At 58.2% G+C, this 20839-nt stretch overlaps 5 protein-coding genes across 5 annotated transcripts; 3 read left to right on the forward strand and 2 right to left on the reverse strand.

Annotated features, from left to right (window-relative positions):
- Positions 1-105: 105 nt before the first annotated feature.
- On the reverse strand, positions 106-2391 carry EX895_003737 (uncharacterized protein; the record flags this gene model as incomplete). The annotated part of the gene is made up of 2 exons (XM_029884335.1): positions 106-1454; positions 1578-2391. 2 exons carry the CDS (start codon positions 2389-2391, stop codon positions 106-108), a joined length of 2163 nt encoding a protein of 720 aa, XP_029739045.1.
- Positions 2392-5475: 3084 nt separating this feature from the next.
- On the forward strand, positions 5476-7620 carry EX895_003738 (uncharacterized protein; the record flags this gene model as incomplete). Its single annotated transcript, XM_029884336.1, has 1 exon — positions 5476-7620. The coding sequence occupies one exon, from the start codon at positions 5476-5478 to the stop codon at positions 7618-7620; it is 2145 nt and encodes a 714-aa protein (XP_029739046.1).
- A 384-nt stretch (positions 7621-8004) lies between these two features.
- On the reverse strand, positions 8005-11883 carry EX895_003739 (uncharacterized protein; the record flags this gene model as incomplete). Its single annotated transcript, XM_029884337.1, has 1 exon — positions 8005-11883. The coding sequence occupies one exon, from the start codon at positions 11881-11883 to the stop codon at positions 8005-8007; it is 3879 nt and encodes a 1292-aa protein (XP_029739047.1).
- Positions 11884-14197: 2314 nt separating this feature from the next.
- Positions 14198-17266, forward strand: EX895_003740 (uncharacterized protein; the record flags this gene model as incomplete). Its single annotated transcript, XM_029884338.1, has 1 exon — positions 14198-17266. The coding sequence occupies one exon, from the start codon at positions 14198-14200 to the stop codon at positions 17264-17266; it is 3069 nt and encodes a 1022-aa protein (XP_029739048.1).
- A 455-nt stretch (positions 17267-17721) lies between these two features.
- Positions 17722-20700, forward strand: EX895_003741 (uncharacterized protein; the record flags this gene model as incomplete). The annotated part of the gene is made up of 1 exon (XM_029884339.1): positions 17722-20700. One exon carries the CDS (start codon positions 17722-17724, stop codon positions 20698-20700), a length of 2979 nt encoding a protein of 992 aa, XP_029739049.1.
- Positions 20701-20839: the final 139 nt, after the last annotated feature.

A 20839-nucleotide genomic window follows, 5' to 3' on the forward strand; every position in this document is an offset into this window, starting at 1 on the left:
GAAAAGTCTAGAATCCACGATGAAAGGCTACACGACGAGCGATGGTGGTGGTAGTCTACAAGATGAAAAAGAAGTGCTGGTGGTTTTTTCTAATCCTCAATCGTCTCAAGGCGAGATGTCGTCCGAGTTGACTGAAGCTCCGGGTGTCTCCAACGCTCCCTTTCGGCCCTGGGCAGCACTACCCGTTGTACCGGTCGTAACCGTGGTGGCCTCGGATCCTCTCCTGTCGTCCAACTTTTCCTCGCGGCCCTGGTTGCCGGCGCGGGCGCTGGTGAAGACACCGCGGGCGATGGTGGCAATCAGCTTCCTGCCTTCGAAAAGGGGCAGGAACGTGAAGATGAGCAGGGCGGCAAAGGCCCAGATGATGGCGACGACGACCCAGCCGATGAAGAAGGGGCGGGAGAATTCGTAGTGTGCGGCGTACATGATGAAGGGCCAGAGGATCCAGACGGCGATGAAGAGCGCCAAGCCCGTCCAGCCGGCGACGTGCGACTGTCTTTTCATGTAGCGCAGTTCGGCGTCGGAGTAGGGGTTGGCGCGCGCATCGCTGTCGCCCGCCGGGCTGCCGTTGATGGTCGTCAGGCGTTTCTCAGGATCGTCGCGCGGGTGGGAAGCGAGGTCGTCGGAGGATGAGGTCTTGCTCGACGAGTCGTCCTGGATGAGCTTGATGTCGTTAAAGCGCTCCCAGGCAAAGTCGACGGGTTGTGGGAAGGCAAGTGTGATGAGCGGCGACAGGATGGCAGGGACAAAGGCGGCAACGATGGTGCCCCACATGCACGGCAACAGCTCGCCCGTCGTCGTCACGTTCAACACGCCATTACCGTACTTGCTCGCGGTCGCCAACCAGGTCGCAATGCCCGCTGCCATCCCCACCACCGGTGAAACCACCGCCGCCCACCACGTCTGTTTCTTCCACAACACGGTCAGCGGCAGCGTCACCATGGCGGGACACGTGATCAGGCCCAAAAAGTACAGCGTCCACGTCAAGCTAATCCCGACATAGTACAGCATGGTGGAGAAAGCCGAGGCAAAGATGGCAAATCCAATGCACGCCGCGCGGCTCACGCGGATCACTTGCGCATCCGTCGCCTTGGGCCGCACGTACGTGTGGTACACGTCAGACGAGACGATCGACGAGACCGCGATGAGTTGGGCCGAGGTGGTCGAAGTAACAGCCATAAAGATGAGGATGACGACCGCGACGGCGCCGCCTTTGCCGGCGACTGCAAGCGCTGCGTAGGCGAGCGGTAGACCGGCCGAGAGCTCGGTCGACGAAAGTTGACGCCCATACGCAGGCCAGATCGGGTTTGTCTGTAGCGACCACCCGGCCAGACCCATCACCGTGCCGAGACACCAGGGCAGGCCGAAGTAGAGCACGCCGCCGAGAATGTATCCGGGCACCGCGGCGGCAATGTCCGCAGAGTAGGCTTTCTGCCAGTACGACGAGTCCATGACTATGTAAGAAGAAGAGACGCCATTGGTCAGTAAGAGTTGTTTACTGCGTTAGGCCTCCGGGTGCGTTGATGCACACCCCGAGGTGTCCATTTCTGCAATACGTGTGGGGGATCATGACTTACCGACAAGGCCGAAATTTCCCAGTGTGTGCAAGATGCCAAACTCGACCGCACCTTTGGACGTCATGGTCAACACGGATCCATGGTAGTTGCCTGCAGTAGGGTTGTTGACATTGGCCTGCTTCACAAGCTCCCACAGATGGCCGGGGCTCTGTACGGCATCGTTGGTGATGGTCTTGAGCGTGAGGAACAGCACAATGATGAGCAGGGCGACGCTGTGCATCCAGTCGGTCAGGAACGTCGCCTTCAGCCCGCCGGAAATGGTGTACAGACACACGCCCACGGGGAGCAAGAACGTCGATGCAATAATGTGCATCCCCGTCAGCGCCGACACGGTCGCCGAAGCACCGAGCAGCATGTTCGCAATCGCAATCAGGTTGTTCGCCAGGCAGAAAAACATGTACAGCCAGTGCGCCGCGGTGCCGTACCTCACCTTGACCACCTCGAGCACCGTGTGTGCGTGCGGCGTTTTGAGCTTGCTCTGAATCGCCAACAACGCAAACGCCGAGATCTGCACCAAGCAGCCAGCCGCGAACCAGTACGCTCCTCCGACGCCGTAGCTGAACGTGACGAGACTCGAGGACAGAAGTGCAGTCGACCACGCCCATGACGAGAAGACAGCTGTGGCGGTCAGTCCCGTTCCGACCTTTCGACCCGCAGTGGCGTATGTTTCGAAGTGCGAGTTGTCCTCGCCATTGAAGCGCCAGAGCAGACGGGTGATGTAGGCCATAACGGCAGCAAAGGCGAAGCCGAAGCCGAGCACGACTCCGTAGCCGACGCCCTGGCTGAGAGGGGGCGGGATCGAGTCTGCCGCCATTTTTGGAAGAAGCTTCTACTCGTTCCACTGGTTGTTTCTTTCAATGAGGATGGAGAGGGGGGTCCAGTATGGGGTAGAGAGGACTTAGTGGTTCAGGCTGTGAGTGGTAAGAAGAACAAGAGGACAGGACAGGGAGGGGAGGTAGCGTCGAGAAGGAAGGGGGCTATTTAAACCTCTCTCGCAATCATGCGTGCATTCTTTCATGCTTGAGATTTGTTTCATACTCTTGTTCTTCTCAAATGGTCCTGTATCCTGCCCAAGGCATTGGGACAGCACAGACCGCAACAGTTCTTTCCCCCCTCACGCACAGCTACATCATCCGCAGGACATGCAGGCACACATCGGTCCCACCCTCTTTTCATGCACCTTCTCATGTCACTGCCCTTCTGCCATGCATCAACGAAGTGCGAATCTCAAGCGCACTCCGGCATTTGGTTCTGGTTCGTGCAAGAAGGGCAGCCTCGGTGCACACAGGCGTGCGCCTGAGTTGCGAACAACGTCTGTCGCATTGCGTGCATTCACAATCGCGGGGACTTGGAGGAGGGAGGGGGGTCTCATCATGCGGATCAAGAGGCGCAGCCGCCGAAGAGATAGGGCTCGACAAGGTGAGGCTACGACATTGCAGCTAAGCGAACCGGTGCTCAGGTCGGTAGGAATTCGAGACAGACTTGCAGCAGATGCTGCTGATAAGGGAGAAAGGCGGAGCTGACTTTCAGTCTCATGCTTGCTGGGGGAGGAGGATGAACAAGACGATGCAGGATTGCGAGATTGAGGACCAAGCAACGTGCGCGTATTTACAACTGGAGCGCATCTAGCCGAGCGCATCAAACGCACTTGACAGTCACCGGAGAAGGAGGAGAAGGGACGAGGATGATGTTTGACGTGAGACTCAAAGGGATGGCGACATCAGCCAGATGAAATAGTGTGTGAATCACGAAGAAGAATCCAGTCTGGGTTCGCCGGCGCAATTTGGCAGGCTGCGCGGCGGCCGAGTGACATCGCCAGGGTCCGCCGGGGAATGATGTTTGAATGGCTGCCGAATGTCAGCTACCTACTGCCGCCGTTGCCGCCGCTGCTTGCTCGACCTCTCGACGTCTATGGCCGCACTCAACCTTGCCTAAGGTCGAGCGTCAGACTATCGTTGCTTCAGCCTGCGCCAGCGTGCCCATGAGCAACCTCCAGTGACGATAGCAGTCGTGGAGGAAGAATCAGCTCAAGAGCCACGGCAAGCCCGCCTCTATCGTCGAGAGGCTTCTGTCCTTCCTCGGCACATAAGCTGGGACGGAACCGCTCGGAATGGCGCGTGAAGGCTGGTGTGGCATAGCCCGACGATCAACCATGAGAAGCCCAGCGAGTGGCTTCTCGAAAGCACGCAATGAGCACTTCTCAAGTTGAACCCTTGATAGAGACAGTTTGCCGAGGTGGTGCTAACAAGGCACGCCATCCTAGCGAAGCTTCGCGTCAAAGCGCTCAGACTGAGAACGAAACGTAAATTTGTGAAAGTATATATTTACAACAGTTAATGGGAGTAGCATGAAGTCGGGGGTTTAGCTCAGTTGGTAGAGCGTTCGCTTAGCATTTTCCAAAGTGTCTAATCTGCGAAAGGTCGCGTGTTCGACTCATGCAGTCTCCACTCTCTCTTTTTTCCTCTTTTTTTTGCCTTCGCTGTGCGGGTTCCCACATTTACTGCACAGCAATGATCTTGACCAAACGAAGTCAGGTGTGGTAGGGACGAGGACCATCTTGGAGTGGCTCCGAGACGGAAATAACATGTTGTGAGGGAATACAGTAGAACTCTGCACAAGCGGCGAGCTTGGTTTCTGCCGGAAGGTGCAATTCGGGGCCTCACCGTGCACGCTACGTGTAAAGCACCCTTCAGGCAAGCACGGGAGCGTCATCGGTCTCATGCCGATTCGCAGACGAGAGAGCATCGAGAACAGGATGATGTGGTGCATCGAGCACTTTGAGCCTCAGGCAAGAATAGTTTGGCGTTGACTTTTTCTTTTTTGACACGTCGGATGGGACACGTCAAAGAGCGCCAAGGTTTTTCCATTTAGGCTTTCTCCTGGCCAAGTACAGCCTCGACGGCGCCAAAGTCGATGGTCTATCTACTGTTGCACCCATGTCTCAAGCTTCCTTCACTGGACTACACAAGTGGATAGCCTCATAGAGTCATCCGGGCTGAGCACGCTTCTTACCAACTAGGGCGGGTAGATGCTCCTGTTAGCACAGTGCAGCAAGCGGCCGCAGCTCCTCGACGTGGCAGTGCGGCAAGAGCTCTTGAACGCTACCAGACCTGCCCAAATTCTCCTCTGTACCAGCTGTTTCTGCGTCATGGACGGCTTCTCGGCAAGCTAGAAGAAAGAACCAAGGAGTTCCGTGTGGAAATCAGAACTCTACTACTGCAGCCAGCTGCAAGCGATCATGCTTCCAGGCCTATGCGGCGAGCGCAGCTGCTGAACATAGTCAAGGTCTCCATGTGACTCAAGCTTCTTCGCTTAGGTAGACCCGGTTCAAAGCTGAAACACAGCTAACCGTTGTTGCTTTGCGGCTGTGCCTTGGAGTAGATGCCAGTTCAACCTTCCCTCCGCCGCCCGCTTTCCTCTTTCTCCCCCGCCCCTACGCGAGGAGAACGTCTACGGTGTTTCAGGCACAGATGGTCAGCAGCTTCACAAATCGAAACAGAGCTGTGTGCAATGGAAAAAAGCTGTAAACGTATAAGTAAGTGTCGAGGTACCAAGGTAGAGGTTCCTTTTGTTCTTCTCCTTGCGGCCCCTCTACTTTTCCTTCCTTACCTTCTTGAACTGGTGTTGATCACCTCTCCGATTCTCTACATACTTTCTGTTCTCTTGTGCTTCTGTTTCGTTTCCAAAGTATCACCACAGGCTCTGGTAGCCTCGACCACCTTCCTTCATTTTCGGCAGACGAAAGAATCCAAAGAAGAACGATCTGGTCATCGTTTTCTCCCGCCACTATCCCAATCCGACAAGGCCCGACTTTGACAGTCTGCGTGCCTAGAGCCACATCTCTCTTCTGGATCCTCTTCGTTGCCACGCTTCTCAAACCACTTCACCTCTGTACACAATGGTCACCTCAGCCAAATTTGCCTCGCTGGTCGGCAGCGTGACGATCGCCTTTGTTCTCGCTAGCTCGCTCCACCCTGTCCACACGGCGCCTGTTGGGTTGGTTGCTCGCCAAGATGCCAGTAGCGACGCTACGCCTCCTGCACCGGCAGGATACATCTCGGTCGCTCAGCCGCAAATGAGCGAGCAAGACATCTACGCTATCGGCATCCCGGACTCTCCACCCTCCCCCGCCGCTTCCGCAGGTGCACCCGCCGCTGCTATCGCTGCACCTGGAGCAGACACGACGCTGCAACAGGCGCTGCAGGCCGCTGCTCAAGCTGCTTTGTCCACGACCAACCATACGACGGACGTCACGAACCACTACGACGCCACGCCTCCTGTCTCCCCTGCCCCTGCTTCTGCTTCTGCTCAAGTTGCCGCTTCCAACGCACAGGTTGCCCAGCCTGCCGGCGACTCTGCCATGACGGGTAACCCTGATGCTGGTAACTTGTACCAGCAGGTCATCGGCACCCCTGCCGGTGCTCCTGCTCCCGCGGCCGATACCGCGATGACTGGGAATGAGGGCGAGGGCGATGCGTACAATCAGATTGTCGCCGCGCAGATGGCGCAGTTCGGTGATCAGGCGAGGGGGGCACTCGCAGCAAGGTGGCTGAACGCTGTCAAGGCGGCCAAGAGGCAGGCCACGGGTGCCGCTGATACTTCTGCGGCTACCGGTGCTGCCACTGCCACTGCCTCGACACCAGACTTGGCAGGCGTCCCAGTAGCAGCCCCTGTGCCTAGCGATTACAGTTCGCCTTCGGCTCCTGGCGCATCGGGCGATGCTGCTGTTCCTGCAGTGCCGTCTGCTCCCGCTGTGTCCGATGCGCCTACCGGCGCCTTGCCCACCAGCGCCGCCCTGCCCACAGGCGCTGTGCCCTCTGCACCGGCTGCCGTCCCCTCGGTCTCTGCACCTGTCTCGGCTCCTGCTGCCGCTGCCCCCTCTGCCCCTGCCCCTGCTGTCCCTGCGCTTCCAAGCCTCAAAGATGCCTCGGCAGCTTCGGCCACAACAGTGCTGCCGGCGTCCAATGCCGACCCTACGCCCACTTCCACCAGCCAAGCTACTGCCGCCGCTGCTTCTTCTGCTGCTGCGACGGGCGACCTCACGATGACCGTGACGCTGCCGACAAAGTCACTGCCCACCTCGGTGGCTGGTCAGCCCAATGTCAAGGTCAACAACAGCGGTGATGACAGTGAGCTGGACGAGTGGAAGACGATGACCATCCTGGTTCCGGCCGAGGCGTTTGGTGGAGCGACTGCGGGCGTGCAGACGCAGATCAACCTTGCGTCGAGCACGGCGGCGGCCTCGAGCGCCAGTTCCAGTGCCATTCCCAGTGCCAGCTCCAGTGCCAGTTCCAGTGCCTCTACGAGTGCGAAGGCGAGTGCGAGTGGCGACAAGAACGCGGCGGTCTCGTCCTCTGCGTCAGCCTCGCCGACATCGGCACCGATCAACCTGTCTTCGTTCTCGTCCATGAAGCCGCAAGCGTCCTCATCGGTGCTTACCATCCCGCTGACGGGCGTGATTGATGGCACGACCTACTCGACGATGCTGACCTTCACCCTCCCCAGTCTTGGCGGGTTCGGTGGCTCCCTCGCCTCCGCCGCCACCACCACCACCTCGTCGTCGCCGGCTCAAAACACTGCGAGCGCGTCGGCGTCTGTGTCAGGCAAGGCTCAATCCTCAAACGTCTCCGCTTCCGCCTCTGCTTCGGCCACCGCCGCGCCCTCCAAGACTTCGTCCTCTTCCTCGGCCAAAGCCACGTCGTCGGCAGATCCAAGCTACATTAAGCCCGACGACGTGCCGCCTCTGCTCAAGAGCTCCGTCACCTTGTCCTCCACCCCCTCGAGCACCGCTTCGGCCGCCTCGGCCTCTTCGACATCCGGCAGTTCTGCAGACTCGTCCAAGAATAACGACGACGCCGACGACGATGAGGACTGCAACGACGACGACGCCGACGAAACCCAGGCTACCACGCCCAAATCCACCCTGACCAAGATTTGGGATTGGGTGACTGGGAAGCCCCTCAACGAGCGCGATTTCCAAGACGACTACGGCTACGACTACGAAGGTGAGGATGAGCAGTTCTACGATGCTCGCCAGGAGTAGACTGTTCCAGTCCCTCGATACCTGTCCGCTAGAGAAGTGACTTTTTGGTTGAAGATCCAACCTCGCGAACCTCCCATACCCGCCCCCAATCGACCACCGACCCGCCCTTTGAAACCGAAACAAAGCACGATTCGGTTCCCGGAGAACCAGAAATGTAACCTGTCCCCTTTTGTAGAGAATCTGGTAATCAAACTTGTTCACCCCCCGTCCGTCCCTTGTCTGTGCTCCATCGCTCGTCTCTGAGCCCCATCACTACCCCGAAGCGCTTAACGAAACGAAAACTACTATCAAACGCAACACAGAAACACATCCACAAAAACGACCAGCAAGATTAGACCTGTCAAAAGCGCGCGCGCTACATTAATGCTGCTGCTGTTACTGCTGTTACTGCTGTTGCTGAAGACTGCTGAGCAACCGATTGGGATCCTGCAACGCTGTGATCAGGTCGAGCGCAGCAGTCGGGTGGTAGTTGACCTGCTGCGACGCAAAGTCTGCGCCCGCACCCGGGTTGAACGTCTTGAAGAACTCGTCCCAGTCGTTGTACCCCTCTGACGCAACAGGCATCGAGGCCCAGAACGTCGAGTCGTTGGCGTTGATCGCGTACATGCTTTGCTGCACCACTTGCTGCAGCGGTTGCTGTTGGGCGTGCTGGTGATTGACGGCCATGCTGGGTGCTGCGAGTAGTTGTGCGTGGGAAGTTACTGCTGTGTGGTTAGCAGGTTGCAGATACTGCCACTCGTGCGAAGCGCCAAGGCCAAGGTTGCTCGATGCGGTAGTAGGAGCGATACCTCCGAGTAATGCGGCCGCAGCTCTGCTTTCATGGCCGTGGTAGGCGTGCTGGCCGTTTTGGCCGGCCTGTTGGAGTGACTGCTGCGCGTTGCCCACCCCGCTTGCATCCGAAGCCGCGCCTGCATCGTGCTGTCTACCTTTTGCAGACCAGTCACCGTGTTGCTGAAGCGCGTGTCCAGCTTCAGAGTCCGGCAAAGGGTGCAGGTCTGATTCCACGTCATGATCCTCGGTCTTGGCAGCAGCAGAAGCAGAGTTACTCGCTTGCGAGGCGTGCTGATCCGTCCCTTTCACCGTGGCATGCGGCACGGATGGACTCAACGGTCTCGCTTGGGCACTTGCAATACACAAGTTGCGAAGCACAGCAACGTGATGCGACGCGCTCTGCCATGTAGGACCGATCCTCTTCAGGTAGCGCACGCACTCAGCAAGGTAAAGCGCGCTACTCTTGACCGGCTCGGACGAGCCCTCCAGCTCAGCTTCGGTCACGCGATGTGCTTCGGCGTCGCCACCCCCAGCGGCATGCAGATCCCCTTCGTCTCCCAGTTGGGCACCGTCCGGGCCTGCCGATGACAGCTCGTTTGGAGGGATAGCAGATCCCTGTCGACTCCAGATGGTCGACTGACGCGCTTTGAAGACAACGACGCTCTTACTGGCGGCGAGCGCGGCGTGGATGGTGGCACTTTGAAAGATGAGGTAGACCCAACTGCTAGAGATCTTCCGGATGCGGAAGGAAGATCCGTAGACGTGGAGGATGTCACACACCTCCTTGGCGGCTGCGTTGCAAATATCGAGTCCAGCAAGCTCAGGGCCCTTCTCTTGGACGGCTGCCTGTGCATCACTCTTCTGACCCTTTTCGCCTGTTGGTTCCTTCTGATTCTCCGGGTCGACCGATCCAGTCTCGTCGACTAAACTCGAGCTGCGCCCTCTGGAACCACACAACAGCTTCGGCACGCGCGGGCGATGCAGCAGGATGAGGCAGATGCAGTACCACGACCTCATGGTCAGAATCTGTGGCGGAAAGCCACGGTGCGGATCGCACTCTTTGCGTTCCGCTGTGCTCCTGCGTGCCGACGTCGACGAGAGCAGCTCTGGCGACGTCCAAGTTCCTGACCATTTGAGGTGAGGCGGCAGATCCGCGCGCCACTTGATCAAGCGATCGTTGAGCCGGAGCAGCGCCTCGTAGTCAGAAACGCCCTTGGTACGGTGACGGTCGCGCTTCGCCTGAGGGCTGTAGACTTCTTCGAGGATGCGCTCGAGGATGGCCATGACCTCGGCCCACGCCTTGAAGCTGCTGAGGGCATGCACTTTGACGCCTTCGAGGTACGGAAGCTGGCTCTTGTCGACAAACTTACCCGTTGTCTCGTTGAGCCAAAGATCGTACTCGTCAGCTTCCTGCACGGATGGCCAATCTGCCTCGATCTCAGCCATGCGAAGCTGAGTAGGCTTGTCGAGCGCAGTGGAGAGGATCTTATCGACGATGTAGCAGGCCCAGAATACACGCATCTTTTCTTGAAGCTGCGCTGCGCACGCGGGTGAATCCACCCTGCCATTGTTTGGTTTGCTAGCAGCATCGTCATGGCGCTGGATATCACGGCTGTTGGCAAAAGCACCCGCGGTGGAAGAAGACTGTGCTGTACAGCGATGAAGATTCATGTCGAGAGCCATTCGGCAGGCGATGCCGCCAAACTGGAATGCGCTCGAGGAGTGTCCGCTTCCCAGCTCCACGACGCTGACGAGAATGGCAGCCTGAATGGTGCCAATGTCCTGCGTGAACTTGCCCTCAAAGATGCGTGTCTTGACGCGTTGCAGGAAGTGGTCTCGCAGCTCGTTGGACTTGAAGGCTGGCTCGGTACTTTGCGGTGATTCGGCATAGAGCCTCTCGAGGACGGGGATGGAGCTCTGCTGGTCGTCTTGGGAAGCCGAGTCGAGGTATGCGTCAAAGGTGTTGGAAGCCACAGCAAGGATGGCTTCAAAGACGACGGGTCGAGTGTGGCGCAGCGAGTGCAGCGAGGCAATGGAGGGTAGGTAGATGATGGGCCAATGCGGATGCACAAAGGTGATGTAGATGTCGAGGAGTCGCTGGAGGATGTGGGTCGGCAAGCGGTCTTCGAGATGCACCTTAGACGAAGAGGGATGCACATGATCGCCGGTGGCAGGACTGTACCGCTCGTTGTGGTCGTGCCAATGGGTGCCAGGGGAGGAGACCTGAGAGCGCGGTAAAGAAGCTGGACCAAGCGGTGAAGGTGGCTGTGAGCCGTTGTGCCAGGATGATCGGTGATGAACTGCGGCAGTGGATGGACTGTAGCCATGTGAAGCACTTGTAAACGCAGGCGAGGCCGCCGAAGTCCACTGAGCTGTCAAAGGCGCTGAAGTGGTCGCGGCCTCTGTGAGTCTGCTCGCTGAAACCGGATGGCGTCGGGTCAGGGAGGATGCTGGTGGTAGAGTCGAGGCCCTGTCGTAGACGGATGATCCAGACTGATAGAGGCCTGCAGGACCATCGTGCAATCCGCGACCCGGATACGGGCGATGCGTAGGGTATGTGGGTGTGAAATTGGCCCCGTTGGTACGAACAGAGGGCAAGGAATGCGTGGTTGCTTCTGTGGAGATCGTGTGAGGCGGCGGTGGCATAGAGTGATGCGAGGCCAACGGAGAGGCACGAGAATAGTCGCGCAAAGGTGCCTGCAGAGGATAGGCATCGTACGAGTGAGTTGATGACGCTGTTTGGTGCTGCGAGTGGCGGTCGGCAGAGGAAGAAGATGGCCAAGAGCGATCTGGATGATGATGGCCTGAATGGGGATGCGCTGGAAGCTGTGGCTGTAGATAGTGATGCGCATGACTGGCGGAGGTGGCTGACGTGCCGTCGACTCGATGAGAAGAATGGCTTGAGAAGGGAGGACTCGTCGTGCTTGGCGGCTCATAGGAGGGTCTGGACCATGCGGGATGGGGATCGCGTGACGGGTACGAAGTGGACCCGGCTCTGTCAGCTGAAGAGAAACGTGCCTCAAAGGATGTTTTTGCAGAGAGCGAAGAAGTAACATCGGGCTGCGATGTTCGATACTCTTCCCCTTTGGGAGGCGTCAGAGGCGATCTGGGATGGTCTGAGCGGGGGAGTGTATGGTCTGAAGGGTAGTGCTGAGGAGCAGGGCGCTCGTCCGAGCTGCGAGCTGTGAAGAGAGAGTGAGGCACAGAGGCAGCTACAGTCGACGGCGGCGACACTTTGGTCGGTAGCGACGATTTGGAGTCCGACCCAAGCTCTTGTGCCTTTTTCCTGCGACCACCTCTAGGATCGCAGCCCTTGGGCGGACCGCGCTTCTTCCGAGCACCGTACTCGCAGAGGGTGGAGTCCTTGGAGCAGTTGTTGCATGGCTGTAGACCATCACACTTGACCTTGCGGCGGGAGCAGGAAAGACAAGCCCTGCTGGAGCGAACGCGGCCTGAATCTGCGGGATTTGGTTTCGAGTGGGGCGACGACATGTCGGTAGTTGTTACGATCGTTCACGGTTGGCTGGGCTGCACGATCGAATGCTTTGAGGAAAGGCGTAGCTGAGCATGGCCGTAGCAGCTGCCTTGATTCGAGAAAGTGGTCGAGGCTAGGTCGTGACGATGAGAGCTAGCAGGGCGTTCGCAACAAGAGTCAGCCGGAGAATGGGAGGGCGTGTGCGTGCTGCGTGGTGCTTCGAATTCGACGGCTCGTCGTGCGGTCGGAAGGAGCGCGATGCTGAGTTTTCAGCTGATCCGTGAGGTGTTGCCAAGCGTGCGTGAGCCTTCTGCACTGAGTCGCTCGGCAGAGCCGAGAGTATGGAGTGAGGAAATGAAAGGAAACAAAGTCGGTTGTCGTCGAAGGAAATGGATGGGCCGAAGCGACTGCTACAGTGGATCTTGGATCCGTGAGAGCGAATCAGACCGTGGGAATGCGAGTCGGTCGGTGTGGAGGAAAGCGGTGGAGACACTCTCAAGCGCCATCGATTGAAAAGCGGCCTGCGCTCAATCTGAGCTGGGAATGCCTGCTGTTCTGTGTAGCAGGAGCAAAAGAAGCCTCAGGTAAGCAGCAAGTCGCAGCTGCAAGGCAAGTCGACGTCGATGGGAGAGAGAGAGGGTGTGAACTGAGAGTGAGAGTGAGCACAAAGTTAGTTGTGCGCCATTAAAATTTCGTGAGCTCGCGCGGACAGGGTTCAACGAGTGCGCTCTGCGCATATGACCGTCATGCTGCTGGTGCTGCTTATTTGCAGACGCTTCCGCCAGTAGTCAACAGCCTCCGATTAACCCCACTTTCTTCTCTACACAGTGCAGTTCGGCGCACTGGCCTGTACCCCACACATACCACCGCCAACGTCGGCGAATTCCAATTCCTCCGCTCGCCGCACACCACATCTCTGCGCTCAGCGCGGCACACTCTCGCCGATCGGTCATTTCTTCTTCTAGTTTGCAATTTGTTGTGAAGCTGCGCACTGCTCAAAAGGTCACCGCCGCTTTGCTCGCCGCACGACACCGTTAATCACACCCTTTGCTGTGCCGTCGGGGCAGGGCAAAAGGTAATGCTCGAAGGCGACGAGCAAAAAAAAAGGAAACCCAAAAAGTCAATGCTCCTTACCTGGGTCGAACAGGTGACCTCCCGATACCCACTGCTACAGTGGCAACTGAATTCTTCAGTCGGACGCTCGTACCAACTGAGCTAAAGAAGCAGGATGTCGTATGCGGTGGATAAAAGGATACATGATTCGTGACAAATTCTTGTGCGAAGCAGCCAGTCAGGCAACAGCTTGAGTCATCCGTCGGCTTTGGACTCGAGTCAGGGTCTACAACACGATTGCGGGACAATCTCGACGAACGAGGACGGAGCTGTTATCGCGAGCAAGCATGGAATTTTTGGCCGAAATTAAAACTTGGAGCGATGGTCGAAGTCCCACGTTGCGCAAGAGGTGAGACGCAGAGTGGGAGGGAGAGGAAGAGGGAGGAAGCGAAAGAGTCGGGCATCGGCTTTGGTTCTTCTCGCTCTTTCACTTGTTCACACGCTCACCGCGGCCCGGGTGCATCGTGGCTCTACCCGAATCTCGGTGCTGTGTGCTCTCTCACATACACGACTTGCCCATCAACCATCAGCATCCGTGTAGGCGGCCCATCTCATTGACCATCCATCGGCCCACGCGACACTGCTTGCAGCACGACAAGCAAACTTCCAACGGTCGGCATCAGGTTCTGGTTGCCATCGAAAGCACATCGGACTCGACGGTCGCTTCCCGTGATTCATCCAGACGTACAACCCAAGAACCGTATTTGTGGACAACGCAGCCTCCGTCACTTGACTGTTGTCCTCGCATCCGCTTCGGCATCAGCTTCCGGGTCTCGCTGATTTGCGCTTCTTGCACAGCTACGATCTTCGGCGCTTTCCACCGCTCGGTCTACTCAACACCGTCTTAGCCGCCTGCCTCTCCGAATTCATACTCCAGGCGGCGCCAAGGGTCAACTTGACACCGAGTCTTGTGTTTCTGTCGCCGCCCACCATCCCTCTCGGATCGCCTCGCTCTTTGCATGCACTCGCACAACAGTACAGTCACAAAGCTCAAAAGCTCGCCATCTTGCTGCTGCATCTCGCCTCTCTTCGCCGCTCTTGCCCGGCTGATTTCATGCAGAGACACCGCCAGCTCGCGGCCCTTGCACTCGACCAACTTTCGCAAATGCGCCTCGTCCCGATCAAGCTCAGGGCACTCGATTGATTTCACATCTCAACACCTCCAACCCTGACTAGCCCCAATTCGGATTCCTCCGCTCCTTTCGCTCGCCATCCACCATGTCGTCTGCAGACGCTGCCGACTTCGGCTTCAAGCGATTCCGCGTCGCCAGAGCTTGCGTTGTCTGTCGCCTGCGCAAGACCAAATGCAATGGCGAGCAGCCATGCGATCGCTGCAAAGCGCACTCGGCGGAATGCAAGTACGAAACTGTCGAATCCCCCGTCCCCAAGCGTGTCAGTCGAACCGGCTCGACATCCTCAATTCCCAGCAACGCCCGCGCATCGCATCCAAGAGACAGCAACGACGACGGCAACAGTGACGACGCATCCGTCACCGCTTCTGCCGAAGCCAGAGCTGTAAAAAGGCAGAAACGTGCCATGATTGATCAAATTGCAGACCGACGTTGGGGCGATCGGCATCATGCCGCCCGCTCCTCCAATAGCTCCCGCAAGCCTGGCTATGTGCAGCATCATCTCGAACTCTACGCCTCGGTCGACCAAGACGAACCTGCCGAGAACGATACAGACCTGCACACCGAGGACGGTATCCGTGCGCACGATCAGAACACGGGCAACATGCAGTTCTATGGATTCACCTCCAACTTCAATTTCCAGCACAGGCTCGCCCAGACGGTAGAGGCGCTACGATTGCGAGAGCGGCACCAGCATGCAAGTAGCGGCACCAACACCAGCAGCAGCAACATCGCTTCGAGATCGGCGAATGGAGGCAACAGCGCCGCATCGGCAAGCACGTCTGACAAGAGCAGTCGGTCTCATCTACCAGAAAGCATGAAGACTTGGGGCCACCAGGACATCATCTTCCGACAGACTCTCTCTGATAAGAGCTTCCCTACTCTTGATGCCACCAAAGATGCAGTAGGCGACTCGACCTTCTTGCCGCCGTCCATCGTCGACCGTTTCATCGAAAACTACATGACCCTCATCCAGCCCCAGCTCGGTGCGGTTCCGAAACGGCAGATCATCAAGTGGGTCAAGGATGCAAAAGCGCTCGGCTACCTTTCGCGTGGCTTCTCCGGAGTGCCTTCCATGGCCGCGTCCGGTCCTGGCACTCACAGCAGCAGCAAACTCCAATTAGGTCAGAAGTCTGGTCCTGTCCCCCTGCGTACCAACGAGCTCGCGGCGCTTTACGTCGTCCTTGCGCTGGGTGCCCTGATGGATGAAGGCGACTGGGAAGATTGTTTTGCGCCCGTCTCGCTGACACGCGAAGGCGCCATCGCTTGCGCCACCACACTGTTTCTGCTCGCCAAAAAGCGACTCGAAGAGATTGTCGAAAATTCGAGCATCCAGAGTGCACGCTGTCTCGTGCTCATGAGCTTCTTCTCGCTCCAGTGGTCCAGCCCCAACGTTGCCTACCTCTACATTGGCTATGCAGCACGCATGTGCATCTCGATCGGCCTTCACCGCGAGACCTTCTACTCGTCCAGCAACCCGAGAAGCGCAGAGCATCGGCAACTCTGGTGGACCTGCTACGGCATCGAGAGGATGATCTCGACGTGGTTCGGTCAGGCGACCGCCATCCGCGATGATGACGCCACCGCCCGACTGCCTCAGCCGGACAACTCGTACGACGCCTACTTGCTCGTATATGCGCAGGTTGCACGTGTCTGCTCCGACATGAGCCGGCTCTCTGCCAATCCACCTGCAAATGCGCATGACGTGCTGCTCGCGTCTGAGCGTATGGAAGCCGAGCTACTGCGCATCCGGCACGAGGCGCCCAAGGAGCTCGCTATCGGTCTAAGTGACGGCCACAATCGCGATGCCGACGACGATTCGGACTCGTCCGACCTGGTGGTGCGGCGATACTCGGTGACTATCCTTTGGTGGTACCTGCGTCTACTCGTGCACAGTCCCCTCGTCATCTTTGCGCTGTACTGCCGATCCACAGGCACTGACATTCCGCGTAGCGTGCTCGACAAGACGCACTTGTCTGCGCGCGCAGGTCAGCAAATCATCGATGCGATCGTCAATGCGCGAAGCGACATGCCGCGTCCGGGACTCGACAACATGCGATTCGGCAGCTTCTACCTGGACTCGGCGTGTACCATCGTGTTGGCTGCCATCTTGTGCGATCCTAGCAATCAGGAGATGGCATTCGTGTATCTGGCGGCCATCGACAGGGCGATTAAGTATCTCGAGAAGAAGGAGCGCATCTACGCGGACCATGGTACCACGGCGTCGCTGCACAAGGCGAGGGACTTGGTGGTGCTGGCGAGACAGGTGGTGAGAGCAGCTGCGGGGCAGTCGGCGAGCTCGAAAGTGAATGATCAGAATGCTGCGAGGAGCAAAGCAGCGGCAGCGGCAGCTGCTGCCTCAGCTGCTTCGGCGAACGGAACGGCCAATGCGATCGGCAGCTCTGTAGATGCCTCTGGAAGAATTTCGCAAGTCGGAAACGGCCGTCTCACATCGACCTTCTCGACTAGCTCTGAACGCGGTACTGCATCGGCTGACGCTGATGGCACGGAGGAAAAGGAGGGTCATGGTGGCGATGATGATGCCGTCGGCGCGGCACATCAGCAGGCCATTGCTGGCGACATAGACGCCGAGGGTCACGGCACTCGGAGGGGCACTCCCACCGACCTATCTGTCTCGTCGCTTCTTGGACCAAGCTCAACGTCTGCAAGCACAACGTATAGACCAGTGTCGGGCACTTCACCCAACGCAGCGGTTGCGTCGGAAGGTGCACACGCCGAGGGCAAGAGCTATGCTCACGAACGCGACGAATGGATGCAGTACTTCCTGTCTAACTTCGACTGGCTCTCTCAGCCGGGGACGACGCCGCAAGCGCTTCACCCCAACGGCAGCAGCACGCACATGTCACCGGCATTCACAACCGCAGGCACACCCGATACGGTGGGCAGGATGTTCTCCTCGAATCACTCGACTGTGAGGGGTGGAGGAGGGGGAGTGTCGCTTACCTCGCCGGGCCTGGGCTCTCCTGGAAGTGCGGGTCGGCCGGCATCGTTGAGTGAACTGGACATCGGGCTGCTCATGGGCGGTGTGAGTGTGATGGAAGGCGTCAATGACCCGAATGATTTCAACGGTGGCGTGGCGGCAGGACATGGGAGCGGTGGCAGTGCGGGCGGTGCTTCGAGTGGATACGCTGCGTGACGGGTCGTAAGCGCAATGACAAGTGATCAACAGCCCGTCGTCTGCTTACCATCCGATACGGTACGAGTGAAATGTGTCTGCGAGTTGGAGCATACATTTTATGAGGTGTGGGAGCGTGTCCGGGAAGGACAAGCCGAATGTCTGATTCTTGGATAGCGCTGCCAAGAAGCCGAGACTTATGTTGTGCGCAGCTTGGCGCGTGATATTTCAAGGGAAGGCTGTGCTCAGTTGGACAGCCACGCACAGACCTCGAATTGCACATTGCACATTCCGCATTCCGCACCCGTCTTGTCCTCCCGCTAATCAACCCACCACCGCTCTTCTTTTCACTTCCATCAACCGCTCTCAAGATTTAGCGAGCACCAACACCGTTCATAGAAGATACTCAGCAGGCTCGACCTCACCCTGTGTCTGCATTCAGAAGAACAACGACCAAGGAAGCACCAAGGAGCAGCATGGCAGACTGTTCAGGTGGAGGCGGCTTCAGTGGAGGTGGCGGTGGCGGTGGTGATGGAGGCGGCTTCAGTGGCGGCGGCGGCTTCAATGGAGGCGGCTTTAGCGGCAGTGATGCTGGGGCTTCGGCTGCTGCTGCATCAGCAGCTGCGTTCATGCAACAGCAACAATTCGCCCAGCAACAACCGTTCCATGCATTTACTCGAAACCGCCAGGAAAGAGCTAAGAAAAGGACTTCCGAACCTCAAAGCACACGAGCGGTGGCTAACCCATCCAGGTACAATCCAACACCCTCACGGAATCATGCAGCAGCGGCACCAGCAGCACCTTCAGCACGAACAGCAGCAACGGCAGCCAACGAGGAAGCGCAATGGTCGTTGAAGGACATCTTGTGGCAAGGGCGCGAATGCAAGATCATCACCCAGAATCACAACGGGCCCTGCTCGCTCATCGCGCTCTGCAACATTCTTTTGTTGAGAGGCGAGCTCGAGATCACACCCCCCGATCGACCTGTCGTCAGTTACAGTTATCTGAGTCAGCTGCTTGCCGAGCATCTGCTCTCCAAAGTGTCCAACGAGGGATTTGGCGGTGAAGAACTCGAAGCTGCGCTCAGCACACTGCCTCGAACGCAGTACGGCTTGGACGTGGACGTAGGCTTTGGCTCGATCACCTCGTTTGCTGCCACACCTGGCAACGATGGAGGCGCGGGGGAGCTGGCGTTGTTCCGGCTATGCGGTGTGCAGCTGGTGCACGGCTGGCTCCCCGATCCTGCAGATGCAGAGACTTATCAAGCAGTGCAGGCGGCAGGCAGCTACAATAAGGCAACCGATGTGGTGGTCCGGGGAGACGAGATTGCCGATGGCGCCGTCGTGCGCGATCGCGGAGTCGGGGCCCTCGCAGCCACGCTGGCAAGCCAATCTACCAGCTCTTCGAATGGCAAGCAACCGGAACGACAGGCCTGGACCGACGAACAGAGCGCTACGGTGCGCCATGCTCTCGCACTGCAATCGTTCCTCGATACACAATCTACACAGCTCACTTACCACGGCCTGTTCGTGCTTGCCCAGGAAATACCCGCCGGCCAGCCTGTAGCGCTATTCCGAAACTCGCACCTGTCAGTGCTGTATAGGCGGATGCCCCACGAGGGCGTGGATGCAGCAGCGGCCGAGGTGGCATCGGCATCTATGCCGCCAACTCTGTTCACACTGGCAACCGATGCTAGCTTCTTGATGGCGGACGAGATTGTTTGGGAGAGTCTGGTAGATGTGGATGGTGCGAGCAGCGAGTTTTACGACGGAAAGTTCCACAAGTCGACGCTGCGTCAAGGGGATTACGTAGGACAGGATGTGAATGGGATCGGAGGAGCAAGTGAGGGCCAAGGGGGTGTGCACCAGCATAACGAGGATGCAGATTATGCCTTGGCGATGCAGATCTACCAAAATGACCAGGAACGACTGGATCGTCGCGAGCAGAGGAGGAGGAGCAGACAACCGCAGCAGAACAGAACACAGCCGAGAGGGGCGCAAGCGCCGCTCTCCGCTGCGCCGCCTGCACCCCGGGCTCAACCGGTGTTCGAGACGCCCAGCGAGGTCTTCACCACCATGCGATACGAAGCAGAACCGAGCAGCGAGGAGGGCGATGCATTGGTGGTGTCGAGTCTGATTCCGGCCCGGCTGCAGGACGAGCATGCCGAGCTGCTGAGCGGATTGCGAAGTATGTCCCTGGGAGGTGCGCAGACGGCCAAGACCACGGCGAATCATTCGACCAACCCGTTCCTGAAAGCAGCCGACACGGGATCAGGAGCAGCCGCGACGAGCACGTCGACCAACCCATTCCTCGTGGACACCAGCACTCCGGTCAAGCATCGACTGTACCGGCACATTCCGTTGTTAGAGCAACACATAGAGCGGCTCAACAAGTCTGCGGGTGCCATCTGCCGTGCCTACTCTGCGGTGTGGTCGATGCCGCTGCTGGAGCAGGAAAGGTCGCTGGAGCCGCAAAGCATCCTGGCCGCCATCGAAACAAGCCTTGCATCCAGTGCGAACAGCAGCGATGACTCGCAAGAACAAGTCATGGGTATCAGAGTGGCCATTCGCAAGGACGGATCGATCAGGGTAACGCACCGCTCGGTCACGCCTTTCCCAAGTACTCTGGCTGATGCAAGTGACACTGCTGCATGTGCGCCAAGCGTGCGCTTCGACTTTATGCCGACGCGCGTTCGGGCGATGGATCTGGAACCGGTGGTGTTCAACAAGACGGACGCGCGAGGGTTCTACGAGGCGGCCAAGCAGCGGGTGGGGGCAGATGTTAGTGCGCTGAGCGGGGTGCGTGAGGCGGACGACAGATGCTTTGACGTGGTGCTGTGGAATGACGAGCAGACCGAGGCGTTGGAAGAGCCGAGTGCGACTGCGCCGCCCAAGAGACTGGTGACCGAGACGAGTGTGGCCAATGTGCTCGTCGAGTACGTTGCGCATGGAGGAGGCCAATCACGCTTTGTGACGCCACGAACATCGACGGGCATGTTGGACGGCCTGCTGCGACGATGGCTGGTCAACAACGGATTGGTCGAGGAAGAAGATGTCGAGCTCGACGAGCTTGTTGGGCGGATACGCCAAGGAACCGCGCAGATCTGGCTCTGCAACTCGCTGCGTGGCGTGTGGAAGGTTGATCTTGCAGACCCGCCCCGGTACGGCGCTCCTGGCAGTGGCGCAGACGTAAATGGAGCAGGACGGGTAAAAAAGACCCGCTTCTCTTCGTTTATCAAAGGTGGCTCACGTACAGACTCGCGCAATGCAGCATCTGCACCTACAGCGCCTTCAGCATCTCCAGCAGAACAGCGACCGCCCGCAGAGGCAGTACACGATCAGGTGATTGACGACCTGTATGGACACAGGCAGGGAACAAGCAGCAGCAGCAGCAAGGTGAAAGGCAGGAAGGGCAAGAAAGGAAAGGACGACAAGAAGGACTGCATCATCATGTGAATGTAGACGTCTGCGCTGACGAAAGTAATGCTAATCATTGTCCTTCACTGGCCCCACCGACGAAGCTGGAGGTTGTGGGTGACTTGAATTGTATGAGGTAGCGAAAGGAGGAGCACCGCTTTCTTGATATTATTTCAAA

This window comes from Sporisorium graminicola, chromosome SGRAM_22 (genome assembly GCF_005498985.1).
Source record: "Sporisorium graminicola strain CBS 10092 chromosome SGRAM_22, whole genome shotgun sequence".
Taxonomy (NCBI): domain Eukaryota; kingdom Fungi; phylum Basidiomycota; class Ustilaginomycetes; order Ustilaginales; family Ustilaginaceae; genus Sporisorium; species Sporisorium graminicola.